Source organism: Psammomys obesus, unplaced genomic scaffold (genome assembly GCF_907164565.1).
Source record: "Psammomys obesus unplaced genomic scaffold, mPsaObe1.curated_primary_1811, whole genome shotgun sequence".
Lineage (NCBI taxonomy): Eukaryota > Metazoa > Chordata > Mammalia > Rodentia > Muridae > Psammomys > Psammomys obesus.
In genome coordinates, this window is record NW_026587382.1 from 2,236,649 (window position 1) to 2,254,171 (window position 17,523).

General features: G+C 46.4%; 1 protein-coding gene across 3 annotated transcripts in view; it reads right to left on the reverse strand.

The window, feature by feature from the left end:
• Nucleotides 1-4,942: 4,942 nt before the first annotated feature.
• Anp32e (acidic nuclear phosphoprotein 32 family member E) overlaps nt 4,943-17,523 on the reverse strand; it is a 13,639-nt gene continuing 1,058 nt past the window's right edge. The window contains exons 2-7 of one of the 3 annotated variants that reach the window (XM_055603811.1): nt 14,822-14,971; nt 13,850-13,972; nt 12,672-12,837; nt 11,932-12,059; nt 7,565-7,619; nt 4,943-7,030 (exon numbers count right to left, since the gene is read on the reverse strand). In XM_055603811.1, the coding sequence (XP_055459786.1) occupies nt 6,963-7,030; nt 7,565-7,619; nt 11,932-12,059; nt 12,672-12,837; nt 13,850-13,972; nt 14,822-14,971 (690 nt within the window). In that variant the 3' untranslated portion in view covers nt 4,943-6,962. Of the gene's footprint in view, nt 7,031-7,564; nt 7,620-11,895; nt 12,060-12,671; nt 12,838-13,849; nt 13,973-14,821; nt 14,972-17,523 lie in introns of those variants that run through there. The other 2 variants (XM_055603810.1, XM_055603812.1) reach the window with 2 other exon arrangements.

The following is a 17,523-nucleotide window of genomic DNA, read 5'->3' on the forward strand; positions in this document are numbered from 1 at the left end:
CACAGCTAGGTGTTTTCAGTAATTTTCCAGTTTCTCATCTGGCCTTCAGAGTTTTACAAAACAGTGGTGTCTCACAAAATGGCGTTAGCTATGTTTAACTTAGTGTGAGGCTGGGGTCTTTCACACTGTGGAGTTTACCAGCTATTACTCTTTAATGGTGTCGCAGAGCCAAACAGTGCTAATAAATACACGATTCTCTGAGAAAGAAAGGGAGGGGAACGATGCCATAAACGTTTACCTTGTCAAGCCAGGCACCTCTTCTGGCCTCCTCTGACACTTGGCATGGGCCAACTTGGAATGTGTCCACAGCCAAACTGACTACCCCCCTATACACACACTGCTGTAGGCATACTCGAACCCAGTCCCCTGAAGCCTAACCTAAGAAAAGGATACACTAGACAGTGTCTATGATCAAACTCACTGAAAACATGACAGAGGTCTGCCCCAGCTTTTGAATCCTGCTCACCAAGAACAGAATTTGATCTGCTGTGCTTCTATGAAAAACAAGCTTTAAGTACAGCCCAGACATGCAGTCTGGAGGAAGTTTCTGGATTCCAACGGCAGCCCACTTTCCCCCTCTGAGCTGGTAGGCACCACAGACCATCTTCACTGTCTTTCAATAGTGAGGTCTTTCTCCACAGAAAACAATTTTTAAAAACGTGCAGCAATGAGAACTTGCCAGGCAATGGTGGCCCAGCCTTCAATCCCAGCACATGGGAGGCAGGCGCATACTGAGTTAGAGACCAGTCTGGTCTACAGAATGTGTCCCAGGACTGCCAGGGTATACAGACACCCTGTCTCAAAAAGAAGCGCCGCGGGGGAATGGGGGAATCCAAGTGTGTTAGCACTTCTCCTTCCTCGGGACCAACGGGTGAGCCTCGTGCGATATTCTAAAGTGGCTTATTGGTTCTAACAACAGGAATTTAAGGACGGGTTTGCTTTGTTTGATACCTCTGACCAACTACCTTCAGCTGTGATGATTAAAAAGACTTAAGTCCTAATTTTTCAACTGATCCTTAAAATGTCTCCCTGGTGGAATCACTACTTCCAGGAGCCTAGGTGGATAATACTCTTTATTTTACGCGTGATCTGGGTGTCGGTTTTTCAGTGCTTAACCCCAGTAACTGTTCAACTTGACTGCTGGGTTCAAGTTTGCTCAACCTGGCAGTTGTAGCTTTCAGGGCAGGGAGGGAAAAGGGGATAGGACGGCTAGTTCCTGAGGACTAGAGGCCAAGGTCAGTGAAAAAAGTGTACAAACAAGACGGAAAGGCGAAAGTAGCCTCAATTCCGAACATAGAATCCAAACAAAACTGGAGGCCCGCCGAGATGGTGGAGTCGCTTACTGCCCACACAGAGGGCACGGGGGAAGAACGCACTCCCCAGTTATCATGACCACTCCTGCGAGACACACGCTCAGGAAATACATCCCACGTGGCAAAGTTCTTAACTAAGAACTAGTTAGGGGCAGAGCGATGGCTCCGCGCTTAAGAACAGTGGCTGCTCTTAGAAACCCCGGTTCAATTCCCAGCACCCACACTGCGGCTCCCAAGCATCTGCTCCTCCGCAGGGTCCGACACCCATTCTGACCTCCAGGGGCACCAGGAACACGCGGAGACACCCGTACGCATATATAAAATAAAAGTATTTTAAAAACCTAGCTCTGGATTCTCTAGAGGACATCCAGCGCTGCTGCGTCCGGTTTCTGGCTAACCAGGGTCGGGTGGTGTTTTTCACCGTTAGCGTTTAGAACGACTCGAGGCACGAACGACAACAAACACGCGCCTCCTGGGTTCCCGGGGTCCGTGACGCGGAAGCCCGAGCGCCGTCCTTCCGGCGCGACGGCGCAGGCGCAGGCGCTCAGCCAAGGGGCGGGGAAACGGGCGCGAGGCCGTGCCACGTGACCGGCGCTGCGGCGTTTCCGGCCCAATGGGTTTCAGGAAGGCGAGCTTGGGATGGGCTTCAGGCCGGCGGGCGGGTCTGTGGCCGCTCTCCTCAGCCCCCGGGCAACCGTGACTGACTCAGGAGCCCGGGCCCGGGCGTCCGCGGGGCGCGCGGTGACGCGGCCGCCGCCGCCATCGCCGGCTGGGGACCGAGCGCTCGGGTGGCAGGCCGGCGGGCGCTCTGCGGTACAAGCAGCGCCTAGAAACCGGAAAGCCGCTGAAGCGGGCGAGCAGGGCGGAGGGCGCCGCGCCTGCCTCGGCCAGAGGCTGGCCTGCAGGTGGGGCGCCGTCCGGCTCTCGGTAGAGTTGCTCAGTCCCGTAATACCGGCATTCTGGTGAAGCACGACTATTTGAAGCCAGCCTCGGCTAGACTCAGATCCCGCCTCCCAAGAATAAAAAGCTTTAAAAGCGGTTTCAGCTCCAGGTCCTTCTTCATCCTTTTCGTGGTTCCGACAGCTCTCTGCATGGGCCCTGTTGCCAAAGGTAGCTAGGCTTGTGGCCTAATACAAAATCCCAAACTTACGTAAAACGCTAAGGGTTGTTTTTGTTTAAAGCAAAACTAAACCCCGATTTCGTGTGTGAAGCTTGTAAAAACCAACATCGATCAGGTCAAAAGGTTGTATGCTCTTTTCTCTGGGTAGAGAACCCCACCCCCACCCCGGCCCTGTGGAGTGAGCCCACCCAGGAAGTTACAAGCAACTCGGAGGGCTGAGATCATGGCTGCTCTTACAGTCTAAGAATAACGGGAGAAAACAGGGAACATCTTAAAGCTGGGACAGTAGGTCTTCACCAGAGCTGAGGGTGGATGTGGCCGTTGTTTCTCTAAGTATCCAAACCCAAATGATGCCTCCACAAAGAAACAAAAACAAAAAGAGGAATTTAATTGAAAATACACACCTGCCTTTGTCTTCCTTAATTGGCGTTGGGTCTTACCAGGTAAAGAAGCCCTAAGTCTTGTACAGAGTAAAAGTATTTTAGGGGCTGAGGTGGCTCTGCCCTTACAGAGGACCAGGTCAGTTACCAGCTCACAGAGCCCACAATCCTAATTCCAAGGGATCTGAAGACTAACGGACATAACCATAAATTCAACGTCAACCAATCGATCTTTTAAAGTATTTTACAGGGCTAGGCATAGCAGCCCCACTGAAGGACAAGGAGGCAGAAACAAGGGGATCTGTAAATATTTTTACCAGCACCAGTCTTTTTAGAGATTCTCCTGAGATAAAAGCCCACCTTGCAATTCCCATTTTGTGATGTGGCGTTTCCCTCTGAGTTGGGCTGTCCCACAGGACAGAGACCCCAGGCTGAGAGTGTGGACAGGCATGGAAGAGACACTGCAGAAGACCACTGAATGCAGCACTGGAAACAAATCTCCAGCATCTAACTAGAAAAAAAAAAAAAAATGCTAATTCAAACCTCCTTAACAAGGAGTAAACAGCACCTTAAAATGTTCTGAGTCACAACCCCTCACTAAATTGACTCATTATTTAATAATTTTACCTAAAATTACACAATTCTATAGTTTTTAAAGGAGAAAAATACTTGCAGCAATGCTTGTCTGTCTTTAAACAGTCTCACAGCCAGGCTGGCCTTGAACTGTAGCCACTCTCCAGCCTCAGCTTCCTAAACACTGCAATTATAGGCAGAAGGCACTACACCAAGCTGGCAATGTCTTAAAAGGCAAAATAAAAATAAAAACTAAGAGGCATGGTGGTGGAGGCAGAAGCAGACAAATCTCAAGTTCAAGGCCACCTTGGTCTACATAATGAGTTCCTGCACAGCCAGGAATACAGCGACAACGTCCCCTCTCCTCAAAAACGGACAAAAACCGTGCTGGACATGGTGGAGCACACCCATGATCCCAGCAGAGGCAGGTGGATCTCTGTGAACTCAAGGTCACCTTGGCCTACAGTCTGGTCTACAAAGTGAGTATAGGACAGCCAAGACTACAGAGAGACCCTGTCACAAAAATACAATGCAAAAACAAATTCCAGCACACCTGTAGTTAACACCTGTAGTTAAAGTATTTTCCATCTCTAAGAATTTAATAAGTAAAATCTTCTCAATACCTACTTTAGTCGTGAAAACATTTCTTAGCATTATACGTATGTCTTAACTTGACAAAAAACATTCCGGACTCCTACACAAATGAAGCACGTTAAATATTACTTAGGGAGAATAAAGTGTAATTAAAAAAAAAAAATTACTTAGGGGAAACCCAAAACTAAGGATATAAAAAGCCTATTATTTAAGAGGCCATGTAAGAATTAAGATACTGTGTTGATGTTTAGGCTCACTTTAGACAAACCATATAATCCTGTGAGGAATTTATAAATACTTGCTCAACTATATATAGGCAATAAAATCTTGGCTCAACCTACCACTCCAAAGGGATACATGAGCCAATCCAGGATTGGGGTGAGTTTTTTGGCTTCTGGAAAGATTAATGAGGAAGGGGCTGGAGAGATGGCTCAGAGGTTAAGAGCACCGTCTGCTCTTCCAGAGGTCCTGAATTCAATTCCCAGCATCCACATGGTAACTCCCAACCATCTGTAACGAGATCTGGTGCCCTCTGCTGGTGTGCAGACACACATACAGGCAGAACATTGTACACATAATAAAAATAGCTCTTTTTCTTTGTTTTTCAAGATAGGGTTTCTCTGTGCAGCCTTGGCTGTCCTGGACTCGCTTTACAGACCAGGCTGGCCTTGAATTTACAGCAATCCACCTGCCTCTGCCTCCCTGAGTACTGGGATCACAGGTGTGTACCACTGTGCCTGGATGAGTTTTTTGCTTGTTCTTGCACAGGGTCTGTCCTGTAACTGACAGACAGGCTGGCCTGGAGCTGAGATCTGGCCGCCCTGCCTCCCCGATGCTGGGATAGAGGTGCACCTCCACAGCCTTTGGAAGATGGGTGTTCTCGTGACTGCTGTCACAGTGGGGTGCCCTTTGAACAATGGATGGCATTAGTGAACAGTGAACACCACACTCTGACCCAGCCATTATTAACAACGCTTCAATTTATTCAAAGCAATTCAGTTTCAAAAACTTAAGTCACAGCAATCAGAAAAAACAAACATGACCAGTACTGCCTGTCCTTGTATTTAACACTGTGGTGGCTTTATTCAAAATACAGTTGCACAAAAGTATTAACTTCAGAGTCTCTATAAGGACGCAACATACTGTATACACACGCAGTACAGAGCTTAGAGCAGAACTCAGAACTTCTACAGAATAGAAAACCCACCCTTGCTTATTTGCATGAAAATACCACCCACAAAGCTCAGTAAGTCTTGATAATTATCTGGAGGCCCTATGTGTGTTTTTAAACCCAAGAACTCTAATTTTGGTTGCATAATGATTGATAAAAAAAGTCAATATATAGATTTTTTTTTTAAAAAATAAGCATTTATTTTGAATCTGGCATAATGTGCAAAGAGAATTCTTAGGGACAAAAAGCAAGCTTTGCAATTATTGAAACAGGAGACAAAGGTTAGTCCTTTGGAGAGCCCAGTACTTGGGCTGAGTTTATCACATTTATTTCAGTCAGGTATGCAATTTTGCTAGCTTCTCTGTGAATAATTTCATTTTTGTTATTTTAAAACTCCAGGTCAAACATCTTAAGCAGAAAAGCAACAGCCTTACTATTATGGGCAATTTCTGTGTCCCATTAGAGAGGCAGAATAATCTGCTGACAACTTAAAAAATACAAAAGGAGACAAAAATAATGAACAAGATTTAAAAAGCAATTGCCTTCAATGTGGAGCCTCTGGGACAAAAAGGAGAGGGGCTGTCTACTCATGTTTAGTAGCCAAGCTTACTCCAAATGTTTTTTTTTTTCAGACATCCACCTGAAATAAATACCAACTTCAAGATTGATTTTTCAAGCAGTCCTCCCCTGCCACTATATCTCAATCAAATGCTACATCTGATCACACTTTGAAAATATAGGAAGAAAAATTAAAGGTTCCATTCAGAAACATAATAAATACTTCACACTGTTGGTATTCAAACAGCCCAGGAAAACAACTTAGAAATTAGACTTGAGCGTGTTTTTAGTTATCAGCAGGCGACCAGCCTGGCCTCTGAGAAAGGAGAACGCAGCTTCTTTATCCTAAAACAGCCTCATGTTGTCAAACAAAGGAAGCAGCACAGCAAGCAAATCCCTGCCTCGGCCCTCATATACTCATCCCTGTAGATCAACAGTACTCCATCTCTCCCACGCCACTTGTCTCGAACCCAGATGGCTGAGGTACAGGCAGTTCCTGGGTATCAACAACTTTGCCGGCTTTCTTCCGCACGTGGAGAGGAATAACAATGGAAAATGATGGTACACAAACAGCTGGGGGAGAATGCACACCTGAATCAACCACCGCTGGCAGTCACCCACAGAAAGGGCTCAGCTGCAACTATGGCTCCCCAAAAGCCCTGAACTGTGTCACGGAACAGAACCTGAGTCCATAACCTACCCGGTGGAAACGAACCTTCTTATTCTACCCCTACTTTCCAATTGTGACAGGAAAGCCCTCAAATGCCCTCACCCTACCCCAGAAAACGGCCTTCAAACTGATACCTGGATCGCCTTAAAAAAATCAGCTTTATCATTCAAGAGCCTAGTGCCATTTCATATTACAGCTGAGAGTACTTTGTTAATTTATAAATAACTTTAAAACATTATGAATGAAATGCACCAAACTACACCTGTGTAAAAGCAACCATGTTTTAATTATGGGCTAAAAATGTCTAATACATTAAGCATTAATTATAAAAATCCAGAATCTAAATACAATGCTAGAGAATTCCACAATGGAAAGATGAATGAAAATTCTTTTCTACGTACATTATGATTAACAGACTAGCAAATCTTAATCGGAATGATAAGGCCAAAATAGTAAAACCACACTTTTCCTATAAAAAGTTACACATCATCTCCTAGAGGGACAGCTATCACACAGAAGGGAACAGACAATGTGACCGCTCTACTGCTTGCACAGGAGTGTCGGGCAGCCCCGGCCTGGGGACCTAGTCGTCCTCCTCTCCATCATCTTCAGCATCTCGCTTCCTCTTCTCTCCCCGCACACCCTCGTCTTCTGAAATGGAAGTGTGTGAGATACTTATATTCAACAAATGAGGTTTTGTTGTTACAAAGCTTTTAATCTTAGAAAATATAGTTTGCTTCCAATTCAGAGCATAAGGAGACTTCAGACTCTACAAAAGGAGGTGTGCTCATGGACCAGGCTGGCCTGGAACTCAGAGACCCACCTGCCTCTCATCCCAAATGCTAGTATAAAAGGCATGTATCACCATGCCTGGCTCTCATTTTCGTTTTTCCATGTGGGTACTGGGAATTGAACCTGGATCCTCTGGGAGAGCAGCCAGGGCTCTTAACTGCTGAGCCATCTCTCCAGACCCTCATATTCTGTTTAAATATAGGTTATAAGCTGTTTGTTTTGTTTTGGTGGAATTAAACTACTCTTTTTAAACTTTTCTTCTCTAGGCACATTATGATAACCAACCAATCAAAGGGATCAAGGGTAATCCCCACCAGACTCAGCTCTCAAAAACCCATCCCAAATGGCTCTCATCTTTATGTTTAGAATGTGCTTACAGCTAATGCAACTCACCCTCTTCTTCTTCTTCCTCCCCTTCGTCAACGTAATCATCATCATCTTCTTCATCCTTCAAATTCAAACATTCAATGTGAGAATAAATGAGCTATGATGTGGATTTTTACTGTGTAACCAACCCCAACACGAAGAAAGAAATTACATTTCAGCTGTGTCTGAAAAAGGACACTTTCTGCTGCTTTGCTTTTGTTTTGATTTTTCAAGACAGGGCTTCTCTGTGTAACCCTGTTTGTCCAGGACTCACTTTGTAGACCAGGTTGGCCTCAAACTCACAGAGCTCTGCCTGCCTCTGCCTCCTGCGTGCTGGGATTAAAGCTGTGCGCCACCGTGCAAGCTGCTGCTTTGCTTTTGAACCTAACTAGGCTCTAAATTATAAACACAGGCTGTGCCTTAGACTAGCACAGCTGGAGGGAACCCTCTCACCAACGCACATGCTCTCCGCGCTGTGCAGTACCGGAGGGCTAGTGAGCACTTGAAACACAATAGTACAAACGAGGGAGATGCATTTCGGCTCCGTGTGCTTTTAATCACTTGTTTGAGATAGAGTCTCCATGATGCAGCCCAGGTTAACCTCTATTTCATGACTGTTCTGGTTCCACCTCCCGACTGCAAAAATGACAGGCTCCTACCACTTTGTCCAGCTTGTTTTCAATAGCCACATCTGCCCACTACTTGCCGTAATGGGACTTTACTGTGTTAAAATAAGCTATTCTACTTTACAGATTAAGGCCCAGATGATCTGAACCTTAACACCAAATATGGTTAAACATTGAGTAAATAAATGTATTTCTCTGGACCTCAGTTTTCCAATCAATAAAAGAAATGGACAAACCAAAACTCTGAAATCAAAAATGTTCCAAAATTCTTGAAAAATTTTTGAGTACCAACATGCCACCAGAAGTAGGCCATGTGACCTCTCCTGTACCTTCAAACTTCAAGTGTATTAAAGGCATCGGATACCACCCAGGGACTCACCTACCCTCACTCCTCTAAGGCTGGGATTATAATCACAGCTTTTGTTTCTGAAGACAAGACAGAGTTTCTCTGTGTAGCCCTGGCTGTCCTAGACTCACTCTGTAGACCAGTCTAGCCTCGAACTGAAGAGCTCTGCCCATGTCTGCGTCTGCCTCCCAGAGTGTTCGGAGTACAGGCATGCGCCACCGCGCCCAGTGACATGGTTTCTCTACGTAGCACTGGCTGTGATTAAAGATATGTCCCACCAGCACACAGCTTTTAAAGTCCTTTTTCGGGGCCTTGCACTTAAAAGGTCATCACCTCACCGCCTGAGCACTCCGATTTATGACTATGTTTTGACCATGAACATTCTACCTATTGGTATATGCTGATTTCCTCAAAACTTATTAATATAAGATGGCTCTCTCACTTCTAAGAACCGTATCACTGCTGTGTGCACACCGCTGCGTGTACGCTGGCGTGTGGGGACCCGCCAAGTGCGCGTGGCATCAGCTCTTGCACCTCTCTGTGTGTGCGAGGGGTGGCCAGGCTTGCAGTGTGGTGGTCTGAACAGGAATGGCCCCAAAGACTCATGTGTTTGAGTCTTAGGCGTGCCCTCGTTGGAGTGGGCGTGTCCTTGTTGGAGGAGGTGTCACCCTGGAGTGGGCTTTGAGGTCTCCTATGCTCAAACTACGGCTGGTGTGAGCCCAGTATTGAAAGTGTCCTAGTCTACAGAGTGAATTCCAGGACAGCCTGGGCTACACAGAGAACCCTATCTTGAAAAACCAAAAGAAAAAAACCCAGGTGTCGTGGCAAAAGCCTCTAATCTCAGCCCTTATGAAGCTTAGGCAGGAGGATAGTGAGTTCAAGGAGAGCCTGAGCTACAGAGTAAGACTCCATTTAGAAGAAGCAAAAATAACCACTCTGAGAGGTGCCTTAGCGCTTAATATCAGTTGCTGCTCTCACAGAGGGTTCTGCTCTCAGCACTTATATCCTGGCTCACAAACGTTTGTAATTCTAGCTCCAAGGAACCTTTGCCCTCTTCGGGCCTCTGTGGTCACCATCCACACTGGAGGTACACAGACATACATTCAGGCAAATACTCACACATAACAACAAATAGACAGATTGCTAAATCTCTTAAAGCTAAAGTAAAATGCAATTATGCCCACTTCCTGAAGCTTATCTGGCACTTGGCTCCTCAAAGCAACAACAGCGAGGCTGGCTGGTTTGTTCTGAGACAGGGTTCCCCTGTGGCCGACCACCCTAGAGCACACTAGGACGCCTGTGATATCACTGACTCCTGTAATCCTCCTGCCTCACCCTCCTGGAGTGCTGGGACTATGGTTGTGAGCTACCCCACACCCAGCTAAGACTTCATTTTGAATACCCAAACTACCTAGCGCAGCATGAAGAGGCCTGCATTAACCTAATGCTGTGTGTATTTCGGAGATTTCCGATCTAGGGTTGGCCATTCTGAGTTAATATTCCAACAGTCAATAGAACAATATACCTACATGTAAATCATCAGTTGGTTGAAGGAGTTTTAGGCAGGAGTAGTGAGTATGTGTCACCCCAGCACTCGGGAGGCAGAGGCGAGAGGGTGTCCCACCCCGAGGCAGCCTGGGAAACAGTGCCCACCACTCACTCCACAAAGTAACCTGTGAAGTACTTACTACTCATGTGAGGAGGACATCCCTACATCCCTGACGGAGAAAATAAAAGGCCGAACGCAAAAGAAACAAATCAAACTCAAGAGAAACATTCACATTCTATGTTGGTGTAAATAAATACTTAAGAGGCTTAAAAGTTTTGTTCTTCAGCCAGATGTGGTAGTGTACACCTGTGATCCCAGCACTGGGGAAGCAGAGGCAGACGGATCTCTGTTGAGTTCAAGGTCAGCCTGGTCTACAAAGTAAGTGCAGGACAGCCAGTGCTACACAGAGAAACCCTGCCTCCAAAACAGAACAAAGTTTTGCTCTCAGTGGGTAAGACACTGGATGCTCTTGCACAGGACCCAGGTTCAGTTCCCAGTGCCCACGTGACAGCTCACGGTTCCGGGAGATGAGATGCTGTCTTCCGGCAGACTCAACTAGTCACACTTGTGGTACAGACACACACATGGGCAAAAGGTTTACTGAGGAACATAAAATAAAAATAAATCCTAAAAATATCAGGGAAAAAAACCCATCAGATATGGTCTGGTGGGTAGCATGGTGAAAGTAATCAGGAAAACAAAAGACACAGTCTAAAGGAGGGGCGTGTGCACGTGTGTGCGCGCCGGAGGATAACCTACACCTTACACGCATCAGGAAGTGCTCTCTACCACTGAGCTTCATCCCTAGCCTTGAGGTGTTTTTAAAAGAAATAATTATTCTAAATTTTCAAAGTAAAACTTGATTTAACACCAACAGAAAGTAACTTCTCTGAACTCCCAGGAGCTATGTCCCAACTATTAGATGCAAAGATTAACAGGCCCCCACTTAAAGAGCTCACTGCTTAATAAAAAGCAGAGAAGTTTTTACGAAACCACCTAGAGGCAACAGAAGCCTAATTAAGGTTTAAAGTTAGCAGAGAAAGTTGGGCACAGTGGCTCACACCTATAATCCTAGCACGTAAGAGCTAAAGACGGATGCCACGAACTTAAAGGTAGCCTGGGTTACAGAATGAGACCCTGTCTCGATTTAAAAATGAAAAAAAAAAAAAAAGGATAACGAGTGATTGCCTAAGAAAACCTGACAATGAAGGGCACACGTGCAGAGGCGTAGGGAGACACTACAGCACGGCAAGCCACAGGGACGCTCATCTGCACACTCCACACATGTGGAGACTAGCGCTAGGAGGGCCCACTCAGAAAGCTAAGGCCAGTGGCTGGCACCATGGCGAGGACCAGGATGCGCTTCCGCAAACTGTGGTGCCCACCTGTACTTGCAGCTCCAGGGCGCCCTCTTCTAGCTTCCACAGGCAACTGCATTCACCATGCCATACACTCAGTCACATTCACACACAAAAACAAATACATCTTTTAACTAAAAAAGGAGCTCCTACTCTCCTTCGCTCAAGCTCCCTCCCTGCCTTGTGACTGCTTGTCCTACATGCGTCTGAGTCAACGGCAGCATTAACACCATGGTATTTTTCTTCTTCCCTCCCCTCTCCTCCCAGCAGCTGCTGAGATTTACAGCTTACCTGCTCTGAGAGCTCCTTGAACTAAAAAACAAAAACAAACAAGTGTTCATGGTTATCTAGACACGCTACGGAGCGTCCACGAGAAGGGTGAAGGACAAGGCAGATGCTCAACCAACAACTCACACTCAGCTCTCCACAGTACTCAGCCTGTGCCAACCATCTGCAGAGCAAGGGTCATTTCCATTCACCTGAATCTCGTCTTTCATTAAGTATGAGAGGCCCACCTCCTCTTCTCCCTCTCCCACTTCTGAGCCTGCTTCATCCTCATCTTCATCCTCATCTTCCTCCTCTTCATATCCTTCAGGTGGACCAGCTTCATCTTCATCCTCGTCTTCCTCATCCTCATCTCCATCTTTAAAGAAACATTATAAAAGTTGAGCAGATGGCCAGGCAAATGCTTCTTCCCGGTATGTGGGTCCTCCTTACTCCTGCCCAATCATTTCAACACCTTAAGCCAATGATGGAGATTATCTCAAAGTGTTCCTACACTTTGCTTAAAAAAATCAAATTCAGACCAGGCAATGGTGGCACACATCTTTAATCCCAGAACTCTGGAGGCAGAAGCAAGTGGATCTCTCTGAGTTCGAAGCCAGCCTGGTCTAGAGCGAGTTCTAGGACAGCCAGGGCTACACAGAGAAATCCTGTCTTGAAAAACAAAACAAACAAAAACAAACCCCTCTACCACCCAAGCAGCAGCTTTTCTAGGACAGGGATGCAGCTCAGCATGTGCCTGCACGTGCGAGGCCCTAACTCCATCCCCAGCAGTGCAAAAAACAAGCACCTTCCCAAAATAGATTTCAACATTGCACACTGGAGTCGGTTTCACTTTGTGGTCACACAAAATCTGCTTGTTGCCAGGCAGTTGCAGGTGGCTCTGAGTTTGAGGCCACCCCGGTCTACACAATGAATTCCAGAGTTACTCACAGGCACTCTGTCTCAAGCAAATAAGGAATAGACACATTACCCTCATCATCCTCCTCTTCCGAGTCAGGTGCCTCATTGTGCTCCTGATCGAATCCATCTAGGTACGTGATCTGCTGCAGCAGTTCAAAAATACTTTCTCTGTAATCTTCCAGGTTGGTGATCTCACAGTTAAGCAAGTCAAGGCTTTTCAATTTTTTAAGATTTTGCTGAAAAAGTAAAGTTAAAGGTTACAATCAAGAGTTTAAACACTGTTCTTCAGTTTTAATGAAAGATCTGAAAAACACAGACTTGAAATTAAAGGACTTTTTGCACGTTTAGTGTTCTGTAAGCGTCACTTTCCCGAGCACAGGCAGTTCTATCTTCCTGGAGGAAAACTTCTGGTTTGTCACTGCTGCACTCCCTGTCTTACAGCTTCACCTTAACGAAGCACCCCAACCTCATTTCTAACAGTTTAACCTACCTTTTTCCTCTTTTTTAAAGACATGGTAGGGTTTCATTACATAGCCCAAGCTGGCCTTGAATTCCCAGTTGCTTTAGCCTCCCAAGTGGTGGGTTTACAGACAGGTTCCACTACACCAAGTTCAGACATTTTTGAAGCCTGAGGACAAGGCCTGGCCACGCCTGACAACTTAAGTGCAATCCCTGGGACCCACAAGACTGAAGAAAACCAACTCATTAAATAAATTTGCCTTTGATTCAAAAATTCACCTGAATTTTTTATCTTAATCAGGTTAGGGCGCAGTACGCGTGCACGTGCCATAAGCACAGAACAACTTCCAGGAATGGATTCCACCATGTGGTTCCAGCGATCAACTCCAGCCTTCAAGTGTGCTGGGAATGAGCAGCACTCAGGCCTTTCTTTGAGACAGAGTCTCTCTACAAAACCCTGGCGGGCTTGAAACTCACTTTGTAGACCAGGCTGACCTTGAACTCACAGAGATCCTCCTGCCTCTGCCTCCCAAGTGCTGGAATTAATGGTGTGGCACCATGCCTGGCTTAAATTAATCCTTTATTTTTAAGAAAAGCCTCACTCTATAGCCCAGGCTCCAATCTTTCCGCCACCTCACTGCTGAGTGACAAGGTCAGAAAATATCTGGATCACAAGAGGTATTTCAGAAAATTCCAGACTTAAACAGAAATTAATAGGATAGAATATGAACAAACTTCAGATCAATTAATCCCCAAAAATCAAGTCTGGAGGCAAACGCCTCCACTTACCAGCGCTTCTACTGTACTGAGATCTTTAATTTTGTTTCCACTCAGATTGAGGTAGGTAAGATTCGGACATTTCTCTGCCAGGACTTCCAAGCCTCCAGAAATTATGTTGTCACTAAGTTCCAACTACAGATTCAATGTGGAGGAAAAAACAAAGAGGTATGAAGTGAGGAGCTTTAAAAGACAACAGCTCAAAGAACACTCATCGCTCACTCTCTCTGGCTTTCTCAATTCCCGTCTATCTGCAAACAAATCAGAGCCTCCCACACCACCTTAACCGTGGCTCCAGTTGTGTTCTGACAGAGGTACTGGTAGATACTAAATCCGATTTTGTGCCATAAAAAAAAAAAAAAAAATTCTAATTTAAATTTCTAAGCAACACTGGAACTGATTCCAAAGCCCTATTTTTACCAGGCTGGCCTTGAACCGAGATATGCCTGCTTCCGCCTCCCAAGTAGCGGGATTAAAGGTGTGCACCACCATGCCCCAGCTCTATTTATTTATTCATTTATTTACTTATTTTTACTTTTATGGGCATTGGTGCTGTGCCTGCATGTGTCTGTGAGAGGGTGTCAGATCCCCCGGAACTGGAGTCACGGGGAGCTGTGGCTGGGAACTGAACCCAGGTCCTCTAGCAGAGCAGACAGCGCTCATAAGAGCAGAGCTACCCCTCCAAGCCCCTTCCCTCCCACCACCCTTTCTTTAAAATTCCAGACAAGGTTTCTCTGTGTAGCCTTGGCTGTCATAAACTCACTGTGTAGACCAGGTTGGCCTCAAACTCAGAGATCCACCTGCCTTTGCCTCCCTACATGCTAGGACTATAGACATTTTTTTTTTTCTGATCTCCTTTTCCCTCTCCTTTTTTCTGATCTCTAAAAACTTGAAGATTTCTAACTAGCAGGTGAAATGGTCATTTCACTTAACCAAGAATTCAGTAAGTACAGGCTTGAAAACCATAGTGTCCTCACAACTCACCTTCCGAAGTTTATTTAAGCTGGGTAGCCGGGCCAAGGAACTTAATTCCACATTGGCCATACTAAGAAACTCCAGTTCTTTAAAGGTGTCATTCAGGCCTTCAATTTCCCCATTGACACACAAGCAATTATCAAGGACTAACTCTGTCACCTGTAAGAAGAAACATAGTAATAATTAGTTTGCACAGCAAAAGACCATCTGTGTCTGAGCACTGTCAACACATGAATAGTGAAAATACCAATCCCAAAAGTGGGGAGCAGTGGTGTAGGCCTTTAATCCCAGCACTTAGGAGGCAGAGACAGGCAGATCTCTGAGTTCAGGGCCAGTCTGGTCTACAAAGCAGAATCCAGGACAGCCAAGGCTACACAGAGAACTACACAGAGAAACCCTGTCTCAGAAAAACAAACCAACAAAAAACCAGTACCAGCCAGGGGTGGTGGTCTCTAATCCCAGCACTCCAGAGGCGGAGTCAGGTGGATCTGAGTTCCAGAACAGCGAAAGCTACAAAACAGAGACTCTGTCTCAAGAACACCAAAACTCAGTCCCCTGCAGCGGTGCAGTGCATGAGGCTGTCATCCCAGCCACCTGGAGAAGATGCGGGGAGGACCACCTAGCCGCGGGGCCTGAGGCAGACTGCGCACACAGGAGGAGGCTGTCATCCCAGCCACGTGGGAGTGAGGGGGAGGGTCGCTTGGGCCACAGCCACCCAGCCTGCAAACACAGCAAGACCAGTCAGTCTCAAAATAGAGCCCCTTACACAGCTCCCTCTCCCTCCTCCTCGCCCATGCTCCTGTACGAAGCCCTAATGTAACTCACTGAGTCATTAAGAGACTTGAAGGTATTGGGAGGATTAGCTGGGAAGAAGGGGATCAGCAGGGAGGAGGGAATCAGGGAGGGTAAGGAGTGACTGCTCACAACATACTACATACACATATGAAGGATGAAACTGTGGCATTAACATATACCAAGAAAACCTGGAGTGTGGGGGCTGGAGAGAGGGCTCTGGGTTAAGAGCACTGACTGCCCTTCCAGAGGACTCAGGTTCAATTCCCAGCACCCACATGGCAGCTCACCAGTCTGTAACTCCAGTTCCAGGGCTCTGACAACCTCACAGGGACATACATGCTGGCAAACAACCACTAACATAAAAATAAAGTATGTGTTTAAAAAAGAAAAACTGGATTGTGATTTAGATAGCACTGTAAGCAATCCTTTACATCTGAACTTGGACTGACAAGCCCAACACCCACTTCCAGTCAGTGAGGCAGGAAAACCAAGTGGAAAGGGTCCTACGGAACCATGCCTGACCGCTGAGCTGGGCAGGAGCCTCACTACCTTGACCTACACTTAGCCAGGAGACTCAATGCCAGAAGCTCCAGAAAGACTAACTGTTCATCACTTTTTCCGCTTAAGCCTGTCTTTGCAGAATTCAAACCTTGTTACCCTTCAGAAAGTAACATCAGAAACCTTCTGAAACAACCCGCCTTAGGGATGCCAGCTGAAGACAAACAGTATCACACCAAACAATACTCTTGATAAAATGTTATTTCTCTTTTGATACTCAGGCAGTTCAACGGACTTGTCATTCTGGGAGGGAGGGGGCACGGTCTGTGCATGCAGTGCCCATGGAAGCCAAAAGATGGGGTTGGATCCCCCAGGACTAAAGTTACAGACGGCAGTGAGCTGCCTGGCGAGTTCTGGGAAGACCCCAGTGCCCTGGAAGAGCAGCCAGTGTTCTTAACCCCTGAGCCATCTCTCCAGCTCAGAGGTGTATTTATTATCTCTGCACTGTAAGTTTACTTGGTGTTTGTTTGTTTTATGTGTATGGGTGTTTTTCCTGCACATATGTGCACCTTGTATGTGCCTGGAGGCCAGCAGAGGGAACCGGGTCCCAGGGCAGCTGTGAGCCACCATGTGAGTACTGGCAAGAATGAGTGTTCTTAAGCACTGGGCCACAGACCAGGGATGCAGTGACCCAACTTACTGGGTGCAACTGAACAGATACAGCACAAAAGCAGAGCCTGGTTCTCTTCCTTCCCCCCCCCCCCCCCCCCCCCCGTGCAAAGAGCTTTATTTAAAGGCTAAAAAGCAGCAACAATGAGTGTCATCTTCTCTGCTTGAGTGTAACTTTGGCATCAATGTTTAAAGGAGCAGAAATGGCACCTCGATATCCCTTTCAGAGACCAGGAGGCCAAGATACAAAAAAAAAGGACTTGCATTAGTGCAAACTAGGGCTGTTTTGACTCTTACGTCTATTTAGTTTGTTTTTCAAGACAGGGTCTCTGTGTAGCCTTGGTTGTCCTGGAACTCCTAGCTGGCCTGTAACTCACAGAGATCCACCTGCCTCGTTCTCCTGAGTGCTGGGATTAAAGGACACTCTCCTGGCCTGTTTGTTTTTGAGCCATCAGTAGTCTCACTACTTAGTCTTGGCTGGCCTCAAACTCAAGAGATCCGCTGCCTCAGTCTCATGGATTAAAGGCGTGGGATACCACACTAGGCAACTCTTAACCCTTGGGATTGCAGTCTTGGCCAGGGACTAAGAACTCAGCAGGGGAGCTTTGAAGATCTGGTGTCAGAAACCCAGTTCTTCCACTAGAATAAGCCACTCCGTTGCCTTCATACTCCCGTTTGCCAATTTGGATTCTAGAACAATACAACCCAGCCCCCAAGTTTTCCCAAGGAGAAAGTAAAAAAAAAAAAAA